Source organism: Morchella importuna (assembly GCF_003444635.1).
Source record: "Morchella importuna strain M04M26 chromosome Unknown Morimp01GS021, whole genome shotgun sequence".
Classification (NCBI taxonomy): domain Eukaryota; kingdom Fungi; phylum Ascomycota; class Pezizomycetes; order Pezizales; family Morchellaceae; genus Morchella; species Morchella importuna.
Window position 1 is genome coordinate 293,170 of NW_025763418.1, and position 20,077 is coordinate 313,246.

The 20,077-nt window shown below is 47.7% G+C and overlaps 3 protein-coding genes across 3 annotated transcripts; 1 reads left to right on the plus strand and 2 right to left on the minus strand.

The window, feature by feature from the left end:
* Positions 1-3,085: 3,085 nt before the first annotated feature.
* On the minus strand, positions 3,086-3,457 carry LAJ45_06924 (uncharacterized protein; the record flags this gene model as incomplete). Its single annotated transcript, XM_046116485.1, has 1 exon — positions 3,086-3,457. The coding sequence occupies one exon, from the start codon at positions 3,455-3,457 to the stop codon at positions 3,086-3,088; it is 372 nt and encodes a 123-aa protein (XP_045970254.1).
* Positions 3,458-13,512: 10,055 nt separating this feature from the next.
* LAJ45_06925 (uncharacterized protein) lies at positions 13,513-14,265 on the minus strand (the record flags this gene model as incomplete). Its single annotated transcript, XM_046116486.1, has 2 exons — positions 13,513-13,824; positions 13,954-14,265. The coding sequence occupies 2 exons, from the start codon at positions 14,263-14,265 to the stop codon at positions 13,513-13,515; spliced, it is 624 nt and encodes a 207-aa protein (XP_045970255.1).
* A 1,565-nt stretch (positions 14,266-15,830) lies between these two features.
* LAJ45_06927 (uncharacterized protein) lies at positions 15,831-18,159 on the plus strand (the record flags this gene model as incomplete). The annotated part of the gene is made up of 3 exons (XM_046116487.1): positions 15,831-16,586; positions 16,952-17,852; positions 17,915-18,159. 3 exons carry the CDS (start codon positions 15,831-15,833, stop codon positions 18,157-18,159), a joined length of 1,902 nt encoding a protein of 633 aa, XP_045970256.1.
* Between the last annotated feature and the right edge of the window lie 1,918 nt (positions 18,160-20,077).

Consider the following 20,077-nt stretch of genomic DNA (forward strand, 5'->3'; position numbering starts at 1 on the left):
TTGAATAAATAGGAAACTACCGGGAATTACATTCGGTATATATCTAGTCCTGTACAACAATATATTGTTGTCGCCGTCGCCGCCCAAATATATCTCCTCGGAGTGTTTCACCTCTTTGATTCCTCCCCCTTCCCGCGATCAAGTTTGTAACCAACTTCACAGCATCGATCGGTGATTTATTCAGGGTTTTTTTTCGGTTAGAATAAATGTAAATTACTGATATGCGTCGGCGACCTTTTCATGCAACCTTCCGATATCCAGTATCGTTCGTCTGCTATAGGTTCCACGGCCACGATGGCACGAGTGTCTGGGAACTCGCACAACTTCGCACACAGCCTCGGCAGATACGTTTGTGGGTGTAGTTACTAAGTTAACTGTAACTTGTTGACAGGTGTCTATACCTTTCCTCGCATGTTATCACTTAAAAGATAAATTGAACATTTTCCATTAACGAAATCGCCGTACTTACACAAGACCACGGATTGTTACTGTGCATGTAAGCAAAGCAAATCAGAGCATATCGGTAAGCCCATCTGTCAATGACGGGAAATGCTAGAAAGCAATGACTGCTTCCGCACATCGCATCGATATTATCAATGTTCCCCCGTATGAGTAGTTGCAGTACATAGTGTCGCCCCTTCAATCAGGCATATCAAGCCCAATGGGGGCTACCATGCTTCCATGGTAACACAAGATACCACCCACCAGCCATAACAAGCATCCGGAATCTTTTCGGGAAAAAAGAGCCCAAAATAAGGCCGTACTTGTAGTGTCACAGCAAAAACCCGAAGTGAAACAAATGGTTTCGGAAATGCGAGAATAAGCTTTCGCTGTTGTCGTGGGCCAGCTGCACCGTATCATCTCCCAGGATCGCCAGGGAGAAAAGGGATACATGAGCCGACCGCGGGGAGCCGCAGTGCAGCCCTAAGTACCGATAAGAGTTCAGACGAATCAGAGTCAGAGTATCATCTCGAGAGATCTGATCACAACCTCACTCTCCTCAATCCCTCAACGGCGGCACGGGTTTATCTCGATCCCGCACCTAGCCTGGCAACATGCTCCCTTTCCTGCGAGTACTTATTTGATAACGCACCGGAAGCAGTTCTCCGGCGTGCTTTACGTACTGCTCTCATTAGGGCAATATCGGAACAATAAGCGTCCTCTGGCCTGGCCGAAATGTTCATCCCATCAGTTGGTTTATATTCTTCCCCACTCACCGGTCGAGCGGGTATCAATCAATATGAGTATGTCTTAATATTATCATCAAGCTGCATGCGATCATAGAGTGCCTCCTCTATCATTATGTCCCAATCCCCCATATATATTGCTTTCATGAATTGGTCGATTGCCCTAATTGCTTCCGGTACCTGAGAATCATTTAATTTTGGGCTAGAGCCTAGATTTTCAGTAAATCAGTATGTATACCTACACAAATACCTGATTTGCGTCATTTTCGCTTACCGATGAATAGGACGTATCTCTGATGTTTCAACTAGTTCCCCTCTTGAAAGTTCATTACTTTCCCCATGCATGAGACCGCTGTCGATTGAGTCTCATTACAATTTTAGGGCCAACTTTCAGTCTCTTCATTCCCTAGCATAGCTCGCCGGTGATCAAGAAAACCATTATCAGTTGGCCTTACACCCCCACCCCTTCCCCCGCACGGATACACCACTCTAGATGAAACTAGAATATCGGTGAAGTCATGAAATCACTCCTCAAGATCTTCAATCCACTCCTCAGTCTTGTAACACAAACCCCGAAGTTGGTTTTGACTATCACATGCTGAAATCGGATAGACGTGCTCTTTCGTGAGTGATTAAATTCCGCATAGAAGCTGTTATTCAAACCGAATGACCGTTGTATTGTGAATAGGATGAGCGTTGCAGTATATTCTGCTTTCTCCGCATGGCTGCTGTTCCCGAAAGTAAAACTCGTACGAAACAGGCTCCTGGGCTATTATGGATGCTCATGTTTCTCGGGGGAGAGAAGGATGATGATGATGATTCCATTGATGTAATAGCACTCTAATGTTGATCGAATGTCTCATGATTCGAATATGTCCCTGGCACATGTGGGGAGGTAGGGATCTGCGCTCTCCTCGTGGTGTCTTCCAAAGGTTATTTTGACGTTGCTAGCGTGCTCATCAATACCTGATGAAGTGACGTCTAGATCCCTGGGCCGGACTTAGCCGTACTAGTTGTTTTTTCTAGTTCCTTTTCGAATAAAAAAGCCCAATTACGTGGCCGAGTGATAGTTTATGACCTGAAATTTAATTTGGCACCCCCCCCCGGCCCGGAAACTTCCGGTGTGGCGCCGAGGCCCGCAGTGAGCTATTTGTGGTAACAAACACCAACTACATCATTTATTATCTGCTTGCAGATCATTGACAGCTCGACCACTGATCATTCGTTTCGTTGAATCCGGTTTTTGTTTGCAGAAGTGTCGTTCAGGTTTACAAATGACAAGTCAGTGGTTTATTGGCTAACAAGTTTACTTGGATTTTCTACTGCATCGAGCATTAGACGGGCCGGCCGATCATGATCACATCGATAAGTATCAAGGCAATCATGGACGTGGCAATGATCGGTTTTGAATAAGGTTGTCATCAGAAAACTCTCAGATTATATCAAGTGATAAGCTAACTAACTATCAAGCGCTCCAAAATTCAAATGCAGATGCAAAGGGGGGATAAAATAAAAATAAAAATAAAAATAAAAATAAAAAAAACCAATAATAACAAAACACCCGCTATCCATCCGCCAATGCATCATAAACTCATAAATTCGTAAGGTAGTCTGGGTATCAATAGAGGGTATCGTTGAGTACACAAGAAGAAAAGAGTACCACAAAATTAAAAAATCGCTCCTTTCTAAATACCTTAGTAGGGAAGAAATAAAATCCAGACCCCAACCTTTCCTCATGTTCCTGCGGCTAGAAACTAAAGGAATGAAAAAACGTAAACGAGTGACAGTATCAAACCAGAATAAGACTACACGCCAGGTGTATGAATGTATCCAAAACCCCAAAACCCAAAATCAAACTCTAAAACTCCAGTCCCAGCAACTCCCACATTATTAACCCCCTAATACATGACAACCACAGTACCACAGGTCATGCTCGTATCTGACTTTGCTGACTTTGTCGAGGACACATCTGAATCCAGATCTGACTTCAATAGCGGCTCACTGCTATCCCGTCCATAGAAGAACTTTTCATTGCATCTATGGTAGGCAGCTCCTCTCGAAGACACATACGAGGCTCTCTCCGGTCCACCCGAGGCCATCGTATTCCGGCGCTGGGCTCGTCTGTATGATCGCGGCCGAGAAACGGATGCACGGCGCTGGGAGTCAATTGCGTGATGCTTCTCATCGATTGTAATGACGATGCGTGCGGGGACGGAGTAATCGACCATGCAGGTGGACTTGGAAGACTTGAAGAATCGAAAGAAACACATATTGGGATATTTGTAATTAGAGTGGGTTAAGTGTGCTTAGTTTTTTGTTTGAGGAAATAAGGCTTTGAAGTAGTGTTCTGTTTTGTTTGATGATGAACCGCTAGGGTGTGTGATGTTTGATAGATGTTTGGATTGTAGTGAGTGTATGTATGTATGGTAGAAAAAGGCTGTAGGATCGGGGAGATGAAGTCGCTTTATAGATCGATTCTAGGAAGTGAAGGGTATATGAATGTAACGCGAACAACGTCCGCGCCGGAGGTGCTGAAAAGCTGGTTGGAAGGCCGAGAAAGAAAAAAAGAAAGAAAAAGCAATGTAAACAAAATGCAAATGGCAAAAATGTAAATAGAGGGCACAGCCTAAGAAAATATGTCAGCTAAGGCACACTACCAGTACTCATGCAGTAGAAACCATTCATCGAAGGATATCCATACTGCAGCGGAATAGAGAGAAAGGGTGGGGACAACAAACCCGGGAGAGAGAAAGAAAAAGAAAAAGAAAGGAAGGACGTATCAAAGAAGCTCTCAGAGAGATTTCGTTTATGGGTGTCGAGTGGAAAAGAAGCGCTTTTTAAACCTGCTGCTCGCAGTGCCGCATGCATCGATAGTTGGATGTTAATACCCTGGCAAGAGTGGAAGTAGATTCTATTCGCTACCAAAGCATCCTGCGACACGGATGTGCAGTAAATCGTGTCAGACATTTACTGCTTGGTGTACGTATGGGTGCCTACCCCACAGTGGGATTGGTGCCGGGTGTGGCGTAGTCCCAAATGAGTTTAATTTTTGGCAGTACCCAAATAAACGAGCCCAGGTAAGGTGGTAGTGTTACAGCACGCGCGCGAAAACGGAGCCGCCCACTCCAAACGAGGTCTCTCCACTCGAGAACGGGGGCCCAATATTACCAAGCTACCTACGCAAATTACCAGCGGGATGGGCAACAAATTGTGGAATAATTCATCTTGAGTAACTCGATGCGCGTGGCGAACTCAATTAAGTGAAGCCTTATCCCAGAGCCTCACGAGAGGCTGTGCTCCGCGCACCAACTTGTAACATCAATACATATGCTCTAGTACATATGCATTCCGGTCAGCAATCGTGAGTACATCTCTAAGCTCAAGGGGGCACTGTGGGTGTTGGTACATGTAGGTACGGAGGTATGTAGTCCTCTTTGAAAAACTTATACAAATGATCACCTCATAGGCGAATATCCCCCACCGATATCTCTGGCTTGTAATGACCATAGCCTAGAGTAGATAGCACCCGAAAAATCACGATAAGCTGGCTGTAAGATTAGGGTGAAAAAAAAATCCTAAATCTATAAAAGGAATACACTAAATTCGGTACCTGCAAGAGTAAAAGTACATCTTCCACCGATTCGACGTCGACGCATGCAAGCCCATCGCTTCCATTCCTACCACGTTTATAGACTACTGCAGTCAATGATCTCTCCCGAGCCATGTCTCGCCTATAAAAGACGAAAGCTAAAGGTCAGGGGGCTCTGAAACAACTTTCCGTAAATGCAGGCCAGCGCTGGAGACCTTATTGGGTGAAAGACGTTATTTGACGTTTCCACTGGCGGGCCTTTACCATTGATCAATCTTATCGATTGATACCGGATACGTGGGTGGTGCGTTTTTTCCCCTCTCTTCCCGTCTGTCTGTGTAACGCGCTTGCCAAAAAGTGAAAGTACAAAGCTTTCTGCCTACTCATAGGAATCGTGAGATCGCGCCGTTTTCTAAAATCCAAGACGGCGATTCAGCACAATCCGGGGTTTGAAAGCTGCTGCAGTAAGAAATTTGTTTTTTTCTAAGAGGTCCAAACCAACTCTCTTCCTTGATCAAGTAAAGCTTGTTCCTGTGTCTTCCACGACCGCCGACCGCGCTTGTGAAACTTGGTTAACGTTAATAACCGCGCCACACTGAAATTGTAGAAGCAAACAACCTCATTGAACTTCAACGCGCGCTTATTTGGGACAAAGTCATAGTCGTTAATTAACCCGGAGATCTCTCCATATTCTTGTTTCAACCCCATCTTTTCTGTTTGTTGGTTTTTAGTCCCAAAGGCGGAAACAATCCGACATCTGGAATCTTCGTGAGACCAGCACTGGGGCATGACAGGATAGAATACGTTGGGACCAACAAAACATCTATGTATCTTGTGATTCCGGTCCAATTATTTGTTGACACCGGAAGTTTGAGAATAGGATGTAGCCTGTAGTGTACCCCTTGAAGGTGCAAACCATCTAGAAAGATCTAGGTAGCGCTCATGTATGTGCACCAGATTGAAATTCGCAAGTAAGTAAACTTCAGCTCAGTTGTGTTCAGGATCCTACTCTCAGAGGTACCTCGGGGTACATGTAGTTAGTTGCCAGCCGGTTGCGCACAGGGGGGTCTTGGCAAGATCCTGGCCACAAAATCTCGACTTCCACGTTGCTCTGTTTCTCCCCCCAGAAAATATGAGATCCAGTCCACTTCAGAAGGATGCGCATTGCGCGCCACAGGGGGAAATCATTCAAAGAAATCTATTAGCTGTCATTGTTTGCGGGAATCGGATCACAGCCCCGGCCACGTTTTACGCGTCGACGTCCCCCAGGCCAAAAGGATGATGTGGCTATCACTACCGTATCACACTCTATCCTACCTGACATGTAGCGATCAATATGTGTGTACATAAGTAGTAGGTATGCGCCGAGTGTATAAACAGGAGGAGAGAATCAATGAAAAAAATGAAGAAAACGCATCTGTTGGCAAATTTACTACTACAGTGTGTCTCTAGGCCACATAGTCAGTCATGATCAGTCCTTCGCGCAATAATTATCGAGTCACCTACTTTGCATCAAGCTACGTGTAATATAAATGACACTAGCCGGTAACCGCAGAGAAATTCCCCGAGGCTGTTAACCGAGTCGCCGTCGGTAGACATCACGGGAGATGACGCAGAATCTATCGTTGAGAGGCCCAACCAGATGCGAGTGTATTTGTTCAATGAACTGCCGTACGGTGCTGTTTGAAACACTGGCTTGGCTAGACCCGGCTGGAATTCCTATACGAACTCTGAGCTCTAATGTATGTAGAAACTGCAGCATGAATTTATTGTAAGTGAGGATCATCCATGAACTTATGACCTGGTGCATGCACTGCAGATGATTGATTATGTTAGTTATCTCATGACAGATTTATTTTTGGTCCTTACAAAGAATTCAAATGCGGGTCGAAGCAAGTAAGCAATTTGGTCAAATAATGGTGAAGCCCGGACGACGAATCGCTAGATCCCCCTATCAGCGTGAATTAAGGTTTTCATTCGTCGGACGATGCTGAAAAGGCATCCAAGATAGGCAAAATCGAAACACTTGATTGTAAATCCCCGCAATCTCCCCAGATTTGCCTGAACGAGTTGATACCACTAAGACATGCTGGTGAATCATATACCATCACTCGGTGAGTGTCAATAATGTGCACTTTCTTCTCAACGCCATCAGATTGTGATAAATCGCTCAAGAAGTATGCTTTACTATTAAGCTAACCAACGCTTAATCCCCATTGAGCAATTGCTGCATGAACTAATGAAAACCTACCCTCAATTGGTTCTGTATTACCTTGACTGTGGGTTATGCACTTGGTCAGACCCTGGCTTTACCATTGATGATCACGAGTCAGTGAAACGTCACCACGTCTGTGATTCCGCACCGGTAGTAGGACTACTCTAACTGTCAAACAGGAATCGTGTGACCCTATGTATCACCTTCTCGGTGAGATAAATCTAAAGAATGTACTAAAAAAACGTCAACAGCTGAATATTACTTCTTTCCGAATCACAGTTTCTCACTCTCCTTGTGGCGTGCTCATGTCAAACAAAATAGGCAACCCTTCCCCGCGTACTTTTCACCGACCTTTGGTCTCAGCCCCGTGGCGGGAAAGGTTGCTGTTTCACCCGAGTCTCATGTTACAGTCTCAGGTTAGTTACGGCTTGGCACAACCTTGCGCCACAGCTGCTGCATCCCATTCCAATGTTCGGTATTAGTTACAGGTCATATACTTAACCACGCATTCTTTTGCACTTGCGGATAGAAAGGGAGGGTAGGATCTCCTTACTAGCTTGATTTTTCTCGAGGGTTTCATTTAATCGCTCAGCTCAGCTACCAAATTTGCAAGTGTACGATAGACGTTCATGGAGCACATTAGAAAGAGGGATATTGGGACACTTGGAGAGCGGGGTACACACATCTTTCTGTCTATCTGTTAGCATAGCTGCAGAATTATACGATTATTTTCAGCTGTCTATTAATACTGCAGTGGAGATTTTATGTCAATCACCGAGTGAGAAGGTGGTGTACGAACGCGGATTGGGATTTCCCCGCAACTAGATCTGCTGGAGGAGACGAGATCTACTGTACGTACAGGACTCAGTCAACACTCCAAGCTCTCGGGTCGGTCCAGACCAGGCTTCCATGGGTTGACCAAGCCAGCGTTAGGATTCAACAGGCTATGTAGGTCGGGTCAGACGGCCTCACTATCGTGAGTTGATCCAGGTGGAAGCGACACTCGACCCAGTCGAGCCCGTTGGAGATACTAAACTCAGTGAGCTCCTCGAACGATAAAAAGTACATACTGATAACATTCCAGGGGAAAGTCATGTATCCGTTCTGCAACAGACAGTGATGTAACACATTCTGCACCTGACTCGACCCGAGGTACTTCCTCGCCACGAATAAAAAGAACCGAGACCAGATGGACTCCGAGATCTGGAGTCTGTAACAGCTTGCGCTTGGACCCCTAGGCGTTCCCCGCGCTGTTATGGCACTTCTCGTTCAATGCCCTCCTCTGCTGGTGGGTTCCCATTGAAGGATGATCAGGTGTGTTGATGGAGAGAAAGATGAATTAGGAGAAGAAAGTAAAAGGGACCTTTCTTCTGTGGCTCATACTGGCTACTACATGTAGTTCTTGACACAATTCCCCCGGCCGGCTAGCGCTGTACCGCCTAAAAGGCAACTTAGTTCCCCACTAGCTTCCCGCAGCTGGGGGTCCGGCGAGCGGTACAAGTTCCTGTTGTTTGAAACTGATTTGGCGAACCAATTTCGTTTGCACACAACTTCACGATGAACTCCGACAGATAGCTTGGCCCTCACATGACCTTTCAAAATCTTGAAGGGGGACATGTTGACAGCAGTTTCGAAATAGACTGCATTGTTAATTGCATCGGTATTGATTTGTTACCACAGTACATATAACAAGAGCTTGCAGTTACGATTACGTCAATTCAACAGTTATGGATGGCTTCCGGGGAACGGTACTCCAGCTTGCAGTACTAACGCACGCCAATAACCACTTGGTTAATTACAAATATTAGGAATTCCGGCGGTTGGCGCGCTGATTTATTGGACGCTCTCTGAGGGAGGGGATCTACTGCTTCGTGGCTAGAAGGAGCTGCTATGACCTGGAAGGTGAATATTTGAATTGAGCCCGCCCCCAACTTAGAACTGTGTTTCTTCAAGTCCTCCCCTTGTTTTTCTACTCCGCACTTGGAGGAGCTCAGGAACTAAGATTCATGTACAGTTAAAATGTCCACCCTGCTCATCCAAATAATACGTTTGTAATATACCCCTCTCAATTATCGGCCGTGGATGGATCAGGATTGGTCGACATTCGGTGAGAAGACTTACTCAAGTGCGGAAACCAATTGCAATACTGTTGTCTTTCCTTTTTTGCATTACTTGTCCGGATAATACGGTTGAAAGTATTGTTGTTCAATTCTTTGTCGCCATTGCGAATGTTTCACACTGTTTTTCGTATAATACTTTAGTAGGCTGTGAACCATCTCTAATAAATACATTTGCAATGCATGCACCAATATCTACCCCGCGTAACAATTTCTTACCAGTAGAAACACGACAAGCGTAGCAGCTACTAAGTCCGGTGGCGATTAGTAGTGATAAAACCTGTCGTGTCTCCTAGCTGCGTCAAACCCCAACCCTACCTCTCGACGTTTTGAAAGTGAGGCTGTTGACAGAAGGAACTTCGGACAGGGAACCTATCAGAGCTGGCTTCCAAAGTTTATCAAAACAGTGTCATACCGCTCCTGGCACCACGTCGCCTGTTTTTTTTCAATTCTTCACGTATTTGCTCATGCTCATTGGATGAAAGCTGGCGGCTTCATCCGTAGGAAATGCCCTCAAGGCAGGGAGGATGACGGGGATATCGCCTGTTTCTTCTCCACCCAACTGCAGTAGATGGTAGGCCTGGGGAAAGGGAAAACTGTAGCGATTCGTCGGCCAAAAATACACACATAAGTATACTTGTTGAAAATATAGACTTTTTATAATTAGTTTATCGATAGGATACATGTAGATCGCGGGCGTAGATCTAGAGGTAACTAAAACCCAACTAATATATACATGTAGTATTCGACCCAACGACGCCCCCGCTAACAATTCTCTGGTCTATTCAGGAATCCGACCTATTCCTCAACTAGGTGGCCCACCCGAGAAAGCTATCGACCGCTATTTCTCTGTACATGTGGAAATCGGGATTGAGTTGTATCTTTGTTCCACTTGGCATGTTTGTCCCTGGAATCCGAAAAACCAGAGTAGATACATGTATTTATACTCAAATTATGGAATTTTGATTAAGTATGCAGTATTCTGCGGGTGTGTCAAGGGAGTCTTGAGGCCGCTTAGTGCACATACTTTGTTAGATTCCGAGCTCGTAATACATGAGGGGACTTGTTATTGAACATCCTGTGGGGTTGGTGTCGGTGTAGGTACTGTAGGTGTCAATGATAGATATCCATGCATTCTGCGCGTGAAAGAACCACCGTTCTCCTAAATTACCCGAGGTAGTTCGGTGTACAAATGATCTAGATGGCAACACCCTGAGGGAGATTCCTGGATGGACTAGAGCACACACACACCATGTGAATATACAGTCGTGTTAAAAAAGTTCTGGCAATCAGCACCCCATGAAATATTAAAATCCTTCCCACTCAACAACCATTAAGTGAATTAGATTAAAGCAAGATAATTATGCATCACAGCCATCCAGAGCACAGCTATTCTTGCGTACAAAATTATACCTGTATTTCTGCTATTGAGATATAGTGATTAGTGAATATTGTGGTTTGGATACTTCCGAGAGAATAACTACACATGCACCGGCCAGAAAATTTCTGCAATCCTATCAAGGGTATCCAGAGTGATATACTCAAGATAGAAATTTAAACCTTGAAGAGGACTCTTATTGTTGTTGAGATATTGTAAGTAAAGCATTTGGGCCCAAATCACCTATTACAGCTGAAATTTCTCATTGAAGCAACACATTTAATATTAGTTGCAAATTCACAAGACTTCAGAGTATAGTAAATAGTATCCTAAATATTCTATCCTCTTAATTTCAAACCCTTTGGACTCATGGTTGTTGAGGAGAATTGTGTTAAATGTGCTGCTATCGCGTTGTCATCCACTTGTTTAACACGGCTGTACATAGTGCAGAATTTACGTGTTGCGCCCCTAAGATATATGTGGTTAAATCCAAGCCACGTGGTCCGATTAGCACTCTCAGATGGGGCTGCGCGAAGAAGCCTAGATGCAAGGCTGATAATATTTTGAGAAATCCTTTCTTAGGGTCCTATGCGTATGCATTGACTGTATCCCTTTCGGATATATGGCCTTTAATCCATGATATATTGTAACTCCGAGATCGGAGATTGATTCTTAACTAGTGAATCGTGGTATTTGTAGACAGTATCTCCCAGCCAGGGAATTAAATGGTCTAAGGAAGTTTGAAAAGAGCTTGTTATGAGCAAATTGGCCAATATTTATTTATCGGGACACTGAGGACCTCATCCTCAGTGCCTGTACATGTAGTTTGTAGTAGATATCATGTAGCTGGCGGATACGATGTGCGTAGTCAAAGTACATGTACTCAAGTACTTAGTTAGAGGAAATCCTACTGATTACGCCTTATGTTCCTCGGCACAGCAAACCCCTGCTGTTGCCTTATCGGAGGTCAATACTGTATGTAATGCAGACCAGCCAACATATATATGTAACACCGGCGCTCGCGCGAAAAGCATAATACCATGCAAGGCTGCGGCTAGGCATATTCGCCGTTTCCCTTGGCAATGATCGATAAGGCCATTTTCCGAGGAAGACTCCTAAATCGAAAGATTCACTGCCCATGGAGATGACTACGATAGGGTGATCGCAGTGAATATGTGGAGCAATTAATTAGTCGTATGACGTCAACGCTGAGTGATTCTTTATGATTCGGAATACTGGTGATTCCAGGTTCCGAGTGATATTACATGATCCAACTTATTCCGTTTCTTCATCGTCTCGTTGTACGGGTGCCTCTTGCGCTCCGTTACTGGTTTGTAATACCAGGTCTCGTAACTTCCACGTACGGACACCACATGCGACCAAAATCTTCATCTCAGCAGTAATACCGAGACTTGACACACAGCCGTATTCTCCCTAGAATATCCAAAGAATCCACGATGAGCAAAAAGACAATATATGTCCCGTCTCGAATCGCTTTAGTTTACACTGCCCGAGTCGTTGAAGCTCAAGAGGCAAGCTTAGTCTCGCCAAGATGTAGGTACTAAGGAGGATAGGACCATCCCAGAAAGAACGCAAAGCTATTAGTACAGAGTCTGGTAGAATTATTGCGAAAGTGGGTTTCCGTGACCCGATAGTCCCATTGGCTCTTGAAACGATCTTTGCTGTGAGCACGGACCAAGAAATCCACTCCTTTAGCGCTGACTTTCGCAATAATTCTACCAGACTCTGTACAGCTCGCTACTTTTCGTAGAGCCAGAAGTTCACCAAGGGGGCCCAGTAGCGCAGACAGGATCCACAACAAAGATTGGTAAGAACCCCACCGCCTTTGTTCCTATGCCTCGCTAGCTCAATCGGTAGAGCGTGAGACTCTTAATCTCAAGGTTGCGGGTTCGACCCCCGCGTGGGGCTTTAACTATGTCTGTGGTTCAAGTCTACGTTTTTTTTTTGTGCCTCTTTGTGATATCTAGGTTTAAGTCTGTTCCTGGCTAGTTTCCACGGGTGACGGGGGCTGGCTGGCGGTGGGATAGCTAGGGTTATGGAATGCCCCGAATGTCGGAGACAGAGGGGGTCGCGGGTAGAATGGTACAAAGTTGCCTATATAAGTTTAGCTGGAAATTATTCAGCGAGCCAAATTCATTTTGCAAGCCTTGGATCTTTGTCCGGTATATATGTCATAGTCGCTGGTAGCCAGCCCTTGGCATATATCTGGATATAAGAACGCTCTACGCCTGCACCCAGCCTGAAGCTACACCCCCACATTATGGACCAAAGATGTACGCGAATTAAATACCCTGGAAACTGGAGAGATCGAGCGAACTTCTTCAATAACTTACATTAGGCCCATTGTTTGTATGTTATGTATATATCCAAAGAAGAGCAGGATTATTCGGGGCCGAGCCAGTCTGCTGGCAACCAGTAAGTTAGAGCACCGTTCTGTTGTTACCGCTTTGAGGTTCTAATTAAGTAATTGTAGCATTCACGAATGTGGAAGGGTTTTGTAGCCAGTAGATATGATCACTGCTAGTATCAATTGATGGTCTGATCTAGATATAGGTGTGGTTTTGTTTCTTATGGAGGTCAAGCTAGCCAAGCTGACGTTTGGTTAGTTAGGTGTAGTACACGTGTGGCTCTAAGCTTCTAACTTATCTGTACCTTTGCCTTTGGGCCATCTGTTCTCAACACCTGTCCGAGGAGCCCTTCTCTCCCTCTTTTTGTTCCAATCATCAGTTCTTACACACAACAGACGACCATCGATGCCCATCAGTTCTAGCTCCCCTTCTCTGAAGATCACCTCAACCAACAAGCTTCACCTAAGATGAAAAGTACGTGATAATATTATCATGGGAATCAGAATCTAATTATGTATAGTAAGTTATGTACCCGTCCGCATCTCCAAACATCTACATCACCAAAGAAGAAGAAAAAGGCTAATCCCATCAAGCCATAACACCCCAAGATCGAATATAAAAAAAGCACCCTCCCCTCAAAAAAGCAGTACCCTGCATCTAAGCCGTCGCTACCGGGGGCAACACATTCTTCTTGTAGTACTCCTCCGCCCTTATGTTTCCTCTCGCTGAGTACTCACACGCCACGAACCACCGGCCGTCGCACAGCTTGCGCGCACACCCAACCCGCTGCGTTCCCACCCATACAATCTGCGTAAAGTGGCCCATGCGGCTGTTGTATGACGGGTGCTCGTACTCAGCTGGTGTGTAGGACGCGCGCTCGGCCTCGCCCCATGCGTAGCAGGTGTCACGGACGGTCGGGTAGCCGAGTGCTATGTTTTCGCCGTAAGGACCGCCGTTGCGCGCTGCGTACTGCGGGATTGTTATTATGAGTTTTGGGGGGGTGGATTTGGAGGAATGGTTGGTACGTTACCGGGGCAGGGTGGGGTATCGTAGGGTAGGGGTTGGGATAATGATGTATAAAACCATGAATTAACTTACCGAATGCTCATAAACACACGTATTCGTCAACTCGGCCGCCACGCGTGCCAGCTCCGGATCCCAGACAAGCTGTCCGGCGGTGTGCTCACCACGGAGGTGGTTGTGGTGGGCGAGCAATTCGGACTGGAACTTTGCGTCGTCGGTGAAGGAGGGATCCGCGGCGTTCGCGCGGGGGAGGATGTTGTTCACCGCGGCGGTTGCTGGATTCTCCGCGAGAGGGGAGAGGACATAGGTGTGAACCGGTGCGGGGGTAGGGGCCGCGAGGGCCAAAGGAAGGGTAAGGATAGTGGCGAGGAGTGGGTGGAACTGCATATTGATAAGTGGTTTTGGGAGTTTTTGGGTGAGGGAGTGAGGGAGCGTATTGGGTGAGTAGAAGTAATAAGAGATTCACAGTAATGACAGTGGTGGTGAGAAGATCTACAGAAGAGGAAGGGCGGGAAGGAGAGTGAAAACGAGGAGGTCGGGGGGGTTATATACTCATAACTCCCCATGGTATGTAGACTCCTATAACCGCCACCTAGAGTACTGATCTGCTAACTAGATCTACCTACGTGTAGTGTCTGTGCTCCCCAAGAACCTCAGCCAGCTAAGGCCCCTTAGAGTTAACTCCCCGCACCAACAATAGAGGCCAAATTACGCACTGTTGTTCGCAATTTTGTTTCTTGATGTGCGGCGGCGATGCGATGGCCCATGCTTTCATGTCAGAACGATGATTTCCGTGCTGGAACATGGCCAATGGGCATGGGCTGCTGTGCTACCCGGCGGGGTTAGCCTGGGCTGGGCACAACTTTATGCAGTCAGGGCAGGGGGGGGGGGGGGGGGGAAGACCCGGGGAGAGCAGGGGCGAAATTAGAGAAGTGCAGTTGTTGTTGGGGGCACAGCTGGGATGGGAGAGTGGAGTAGAGTAGGGAAAGTGCTCTCTAGCTAGGCAAGAAATGGAGATCAAGCTCCGTTTCTGTATTCTAATCGCTGAGAACCTCTTCCTCTACTTGATCTGTTCCACCTGATATTTTCTCGTCTGCTGTATGTGCCTCTCTTATCTTCTCTTCTCTTCTTCTCTAATTAACCAACTAGCTCAGTTCCCACAAGATGCCACACGTGTCTTCCATCCCATCCGACTCAGATCCACGATCGCTGTCTCACGCGCGTTAGCTGTTATTGTTGCTGCTTGTGTACTCACTGCTTCTGTGCCTGTGCCTGTCGAGAAAAGAAGGGACAACCATCTTATCTTTGTTGTCACTCGTTCTTTTGCAGATGCACCATCCATCCCATCTTCATCCCGCCCAACAGAAAAAAGGGATGAAGTGTCTCACATGCGATGGTGCTCGAGGCTACTTCCGGGCTTGGCATGGAGCCCGCGGGATGTGATGTCATGCAGCGGATCGCGCGGACGTGGGGTAATGTTTGGTTGACAGGTTTTTGAGGATGGAGGAGAGCATGTGAAATTCCACGGAGCGGGTGAATAAACTGGGTAGAGCTGGCTTGCGACGGAAGAGAGGAATGGGGTGAAGGGGGTGAAGGTGGGGAAGGTGGGGGATATAAATGGCGGGGTGTTTGGTGGTCGAGGGTTGGGAGACATTGATCTGACCGACTTTGACAGCGAGATTGACTTTGGCATTGAACTTTGGCATTGACAGCTTGAGGCGCATTGGAGGATCGGGGAATCGCCAATTGAGGCATTGTTCTGGTTCTCACTTTGCTTTAATTTGAGATCAGTTCTCACTCGGCACACTCGATACCAATACTCACTCGGCTCAGCTCCTGTAATTCCCTACCTCAATTGTCACTCGAGTCCTAGCTCTCATTCGACCTCTATCACAGCCCATATATCCACCCGTACCCATCCCAACACCTTATCTCCTGCTATGATGCCCGCCATGTCCACCCTCCAACACGCCCTCCTCCACCCGCTCACAACCCTCTACACCCTCCTCCAGTACCTCCTTACCGCCCTCCTCCACCCGCTCACAACCTTCTACACTCTCCTCCAACACCTCCTCACCACCCTCTTCGCACCACCCCCCGTCCGCACCCCGCCCCCACCACCCACCGGCCCCCGCGTCGCCATCATCGGCGCCGGCATCACTGGCATCTCCGCCGCCGCCCACTGCGTCTCCCACAACTCGGACGTGCTCATCTTCGACAGCGCGCCCACCATCGGGGGCATCTGGGCGCGCGTCAACGGCACCTCGTCGCTGCAGATCCACAGCATCATGTACCGCTTCCACCCGTCCATCACCTTCCAGAATGCATACCCGAAGCGCACCGAGATCCTAGAGCAGCTCGAAGCCTTATGGCGGCGGTACAGGCTAGAGGAGAAGACGGTGCTGGAGATGAAGGTGGTGAGTATCGAGAGGACGGAGACGGGGAAGTGGAGGGTGAACGGGATCCCGGAGTGGGAATTTGATGGGGTTGTGGCGGCGGTGGGGACGTGTGGGGAGCCGATGCTGCCGATGCTGCCAGGTGTGGAGGGGCAGTGGAGGTTTCAAGGGCAGATGGTGCATTCGAGTGAGTTGGAGGGTGTGGAGATGGAGGGGAGGAAGGTGGTGGTGTTGGGGGGTGGGGCGAGCGCGGTGGAGGCGTTGGAGTGTGCGTTGAATAGGGGGGCGGAGAGTGTTAGTTTGTTGTCGAGGGTGAATAGCTTTTTTTTTCTTTTTTTCTTTTTTTCTTTTTGGTTGTAGATGGGTGATCTTTGCGGGTATGGCTGGCCGGTGGTACCTGTGGATATATATCCCCAATTGCAATAATCTCCAGTGGGATTACTGTGGGGGTCAAGTATCCCGATCATGGCCAATGACCGGCCCCCCAAGGCCCTGTCGGCTTCAGTTTTTGGTTGCATGACTGGCCCGCATCACCAGCGACCAATCATCCTCCCCCGAAATCCGGAGCCAGCCCTTCCTACCAAAGGGCAATGATCAACCCCCCCAGTTTCCCTCAATCCCCACCACCCCCCCTCAAAATTCATGCAAGTACTATACTAACGCCCCCCATCTCACAGTCCGACAAATGGATCATCCCCCGTAACCCCCTAATCGACATCCTCCTCTCCCTCAACCCCTTCAGCTCCGAACTCTACATCTCCTACATCCCCGAATTCCTCCGCCGCCGCCTCTTCTTATACCGCTCCCTCTCCCCTCTCGCGCCCCCGCCCCACACAACCGGCCTCTGGGAATCCACGCCCATAGTCAACTCCGATCTCCTCTCCAACATCCGCTCCGGCCGCGCGCGCTGGCTCCGCGCCGACATCCTCAATATCGAAGAATACGGCGTACGCTACAGCCACCGCTCCCCAGGCGTCCCCAAGGGCGGCCCCGGCGTCGAGAAGTTCGCCGACGCAGACATAATCGTGTTTGCGACGGGGTTCAAAAGACCGAGTCTAAGCTTCCTGCCGGAGGATTGTTTTGAAGAGGGCTATGAGCCGCCGAATTGGTATCTGCAGACGTTCCCGCCGGGCGCGGTGGACATATGTGCGTGTAACTGTACATATGTGAATGCGATTGGCACGGTGGGACATCTCCATGTCGGCGTGTATACGAGGTTGCTGTTGATGTTTTTGAATGATCCGTTGACGGCGCCGCCGGCGGAGGCGATGAGGTCTTGGGTGAAGTGGACGAAGTGGTTGAAGGCGAAGAGTCCGACCGGGGCGTTTGACTTTTTTACGTATGGGGAGCTGTGTTTGTGGTTTTTGGAGTGTGTGGTGGTGAATCCGTTTCGGTGGAAGTGGGCGTTCTTTGTGTTTACGGGGAGGGGGATGCCGATGGGAATTGTGAGGAAGGAGAGGGAGATTATTGAGGGGGGTTGGGGGATTGAAACGGGGAAGGAGGGGGTTGAGGGGAAGGAGTGGGAGATTGAGGGGGTTGGGGGATTGAAACGGGGCCGGAGGGGACTGAGGGGAAGGAGTGGGGGACTGAGGGGGGTGGGGGGATTGAAACGGGGCCAGAGGGGACTGAGGGGACTGAAGGGAAGGAGTGGGGGGGTGGGGGGATTGAAACGGAGCCGGAGGGGATTGAGGGGAAGGAATGGGAGATTGAGGGGGGTGGGGGGATTGAAACGGAGCCGACGGGGACTGAGGGGAAGGGGAAGGAGAGGGAGACCGAGGGGAAAGAGTGGGAGACCGAGGGGAGACCGAGGGGCATGAGGGGACCGAAACGGGGTCGACGGGTGACCACAAGGAAGGAGAGGGAGATTGAGACGGGGCCGATCTAGCGGGGGAGGCCCTGTGTTGTATGGGGACTATTTTTTTGACTTGACGATTTTGAGGACTTGGAAAGGCTTGGGATTGGTAGATATCATTGCTTAGAATAGCGAATGAAACATATACACTGATAAGACCGGGATCAAAAATAACGAGTGAGATTTGGATGGACAGATAGAGAATTCAAGCGAGTGAGATTTTGTGCACGAGTGTGCAAACAAGGATTTCCATTGAAGCGCACAGCGCAATTGAATATCTCGCTAATAATTGCAAATAAGCCAATCACACCGAAATAAGGCCTACCGCACTGTACATACAGACTCCAGTAGAATCATTGGAAACTCAGAACTAAGAGAGTGTGTTTCTTGGTCCGTGCTCACTGTAAAATCCTTTTAAGGGCCAATGGAATGGGACTATCGGATCAATGAAAACCCACTTTCTCATTAATTCTACCAGACTGTAAGCCACCTCGAGTTCCATCATGATCAAAACATCAATCACAACCTACTTGACATGCTTCAGAACCACCATCGATCAATTAGCGAATGCACCAATATATAGACAAACACAACAGACAACGGGGGTCAGGTAGATATAAAAAAAAAAGATCGAGTCAGGATAATTCTAGAGCAAATGTTTTTCTTTCCCCATAGAAAAATGTAGGAGTTGTAACCATGTTTACATCATTCGATTCTTTGAGTGTATTATGGGAACTGTGAGGGAGAGAGATTGGTTGGGTCACCGCTTACCATGATTGCGAGTTTCAATGGGTGCTACTGCCTGCGCTGCAGAACACATTAATGCTACCTAGACAACGAAGAGAGAAAGGCGGGGGAGGGGAGGGGAGTGGAGGGAGGATCCGCGTCACTTTATACTCGCTGCCAAGACTGTAACTGTTGCCTCCATCTCTAGGACAGAAGCCAGGATACTGTTATATTACGTAACTGCGGGTAGGTGGGCGGTCGGTTGAGATCAGAATTTGTCGAGCTAAAATAATAGTATGAAGGTGGGCATGAGGATGTGAAGAATAACGGTTTCGTGGTGTAGTTGGTTATCACACAAGTCTAACACACTTGTGGTCCCCGGTTCGAGCCCGGGCGAAATCAAGATTGATGTCTCGTTTCGGGCCTGTGTTGAAAGCATGGGTCTGGAACGGGGCGGACTTTTTTTCTTGGTGTGGTTTTGCTGTAAGCGTAGGTTAGAATGTACATACGGTACTGTATTGTAGTTTTGATAATGGCGTATTCTCGATAGTAGCATACCTTGGCCCAACGTCCCCCATTGATTGATTGATTGGTTCAATTGATAATCCATTTAGGGCCTGTTCGGAGAGCCATGATTTCTTCGGGCCATTAGACCAGAATATCAGATAGCGGAAACAATAATCACAATATTTTGATTGGACAACGTTGCAACAGGCATACCAGAGATGGTGTGTGTGCAGTTTGGTCCACGAGGACGCTCGAGGCGATGTTTGAGAGTGTCCTCGAGGCCCCTCGTCCTCATTGACCTCTGCCCATATCTGTCCTTGTCTGTCCTCGACGTTCGACACTCTACTGTTAATTGTCCTCGAAGTGTCTCGACGAACCTTGAGGATATATACGAAGCCGGCACTGTTGTTCTCGAGGATGATGTAATTAAGAAGTGATTCCGAAGGCAAGAGCCGTATTTACTTCAAATAAAAAGAACATTCTATCGTTGACCTCACCTTGATCGGACACATTAAGTGTAAATCGTAATCAAGAATTGTCCTCAGGGCTCTCGAGGCAAGGATACAAAGACGCTCGTCCTCGCGGACCACACTACGAGACAAGATGAGACAAGATTTGATAAATTCTCGTCTCGTCTTGCTAAATTAATTGTGCCTTGGAAATCTCGAGATAATTGTCTAATCCCGTCAATTGAAGTCCCGAGACTTGAAATTTCGTC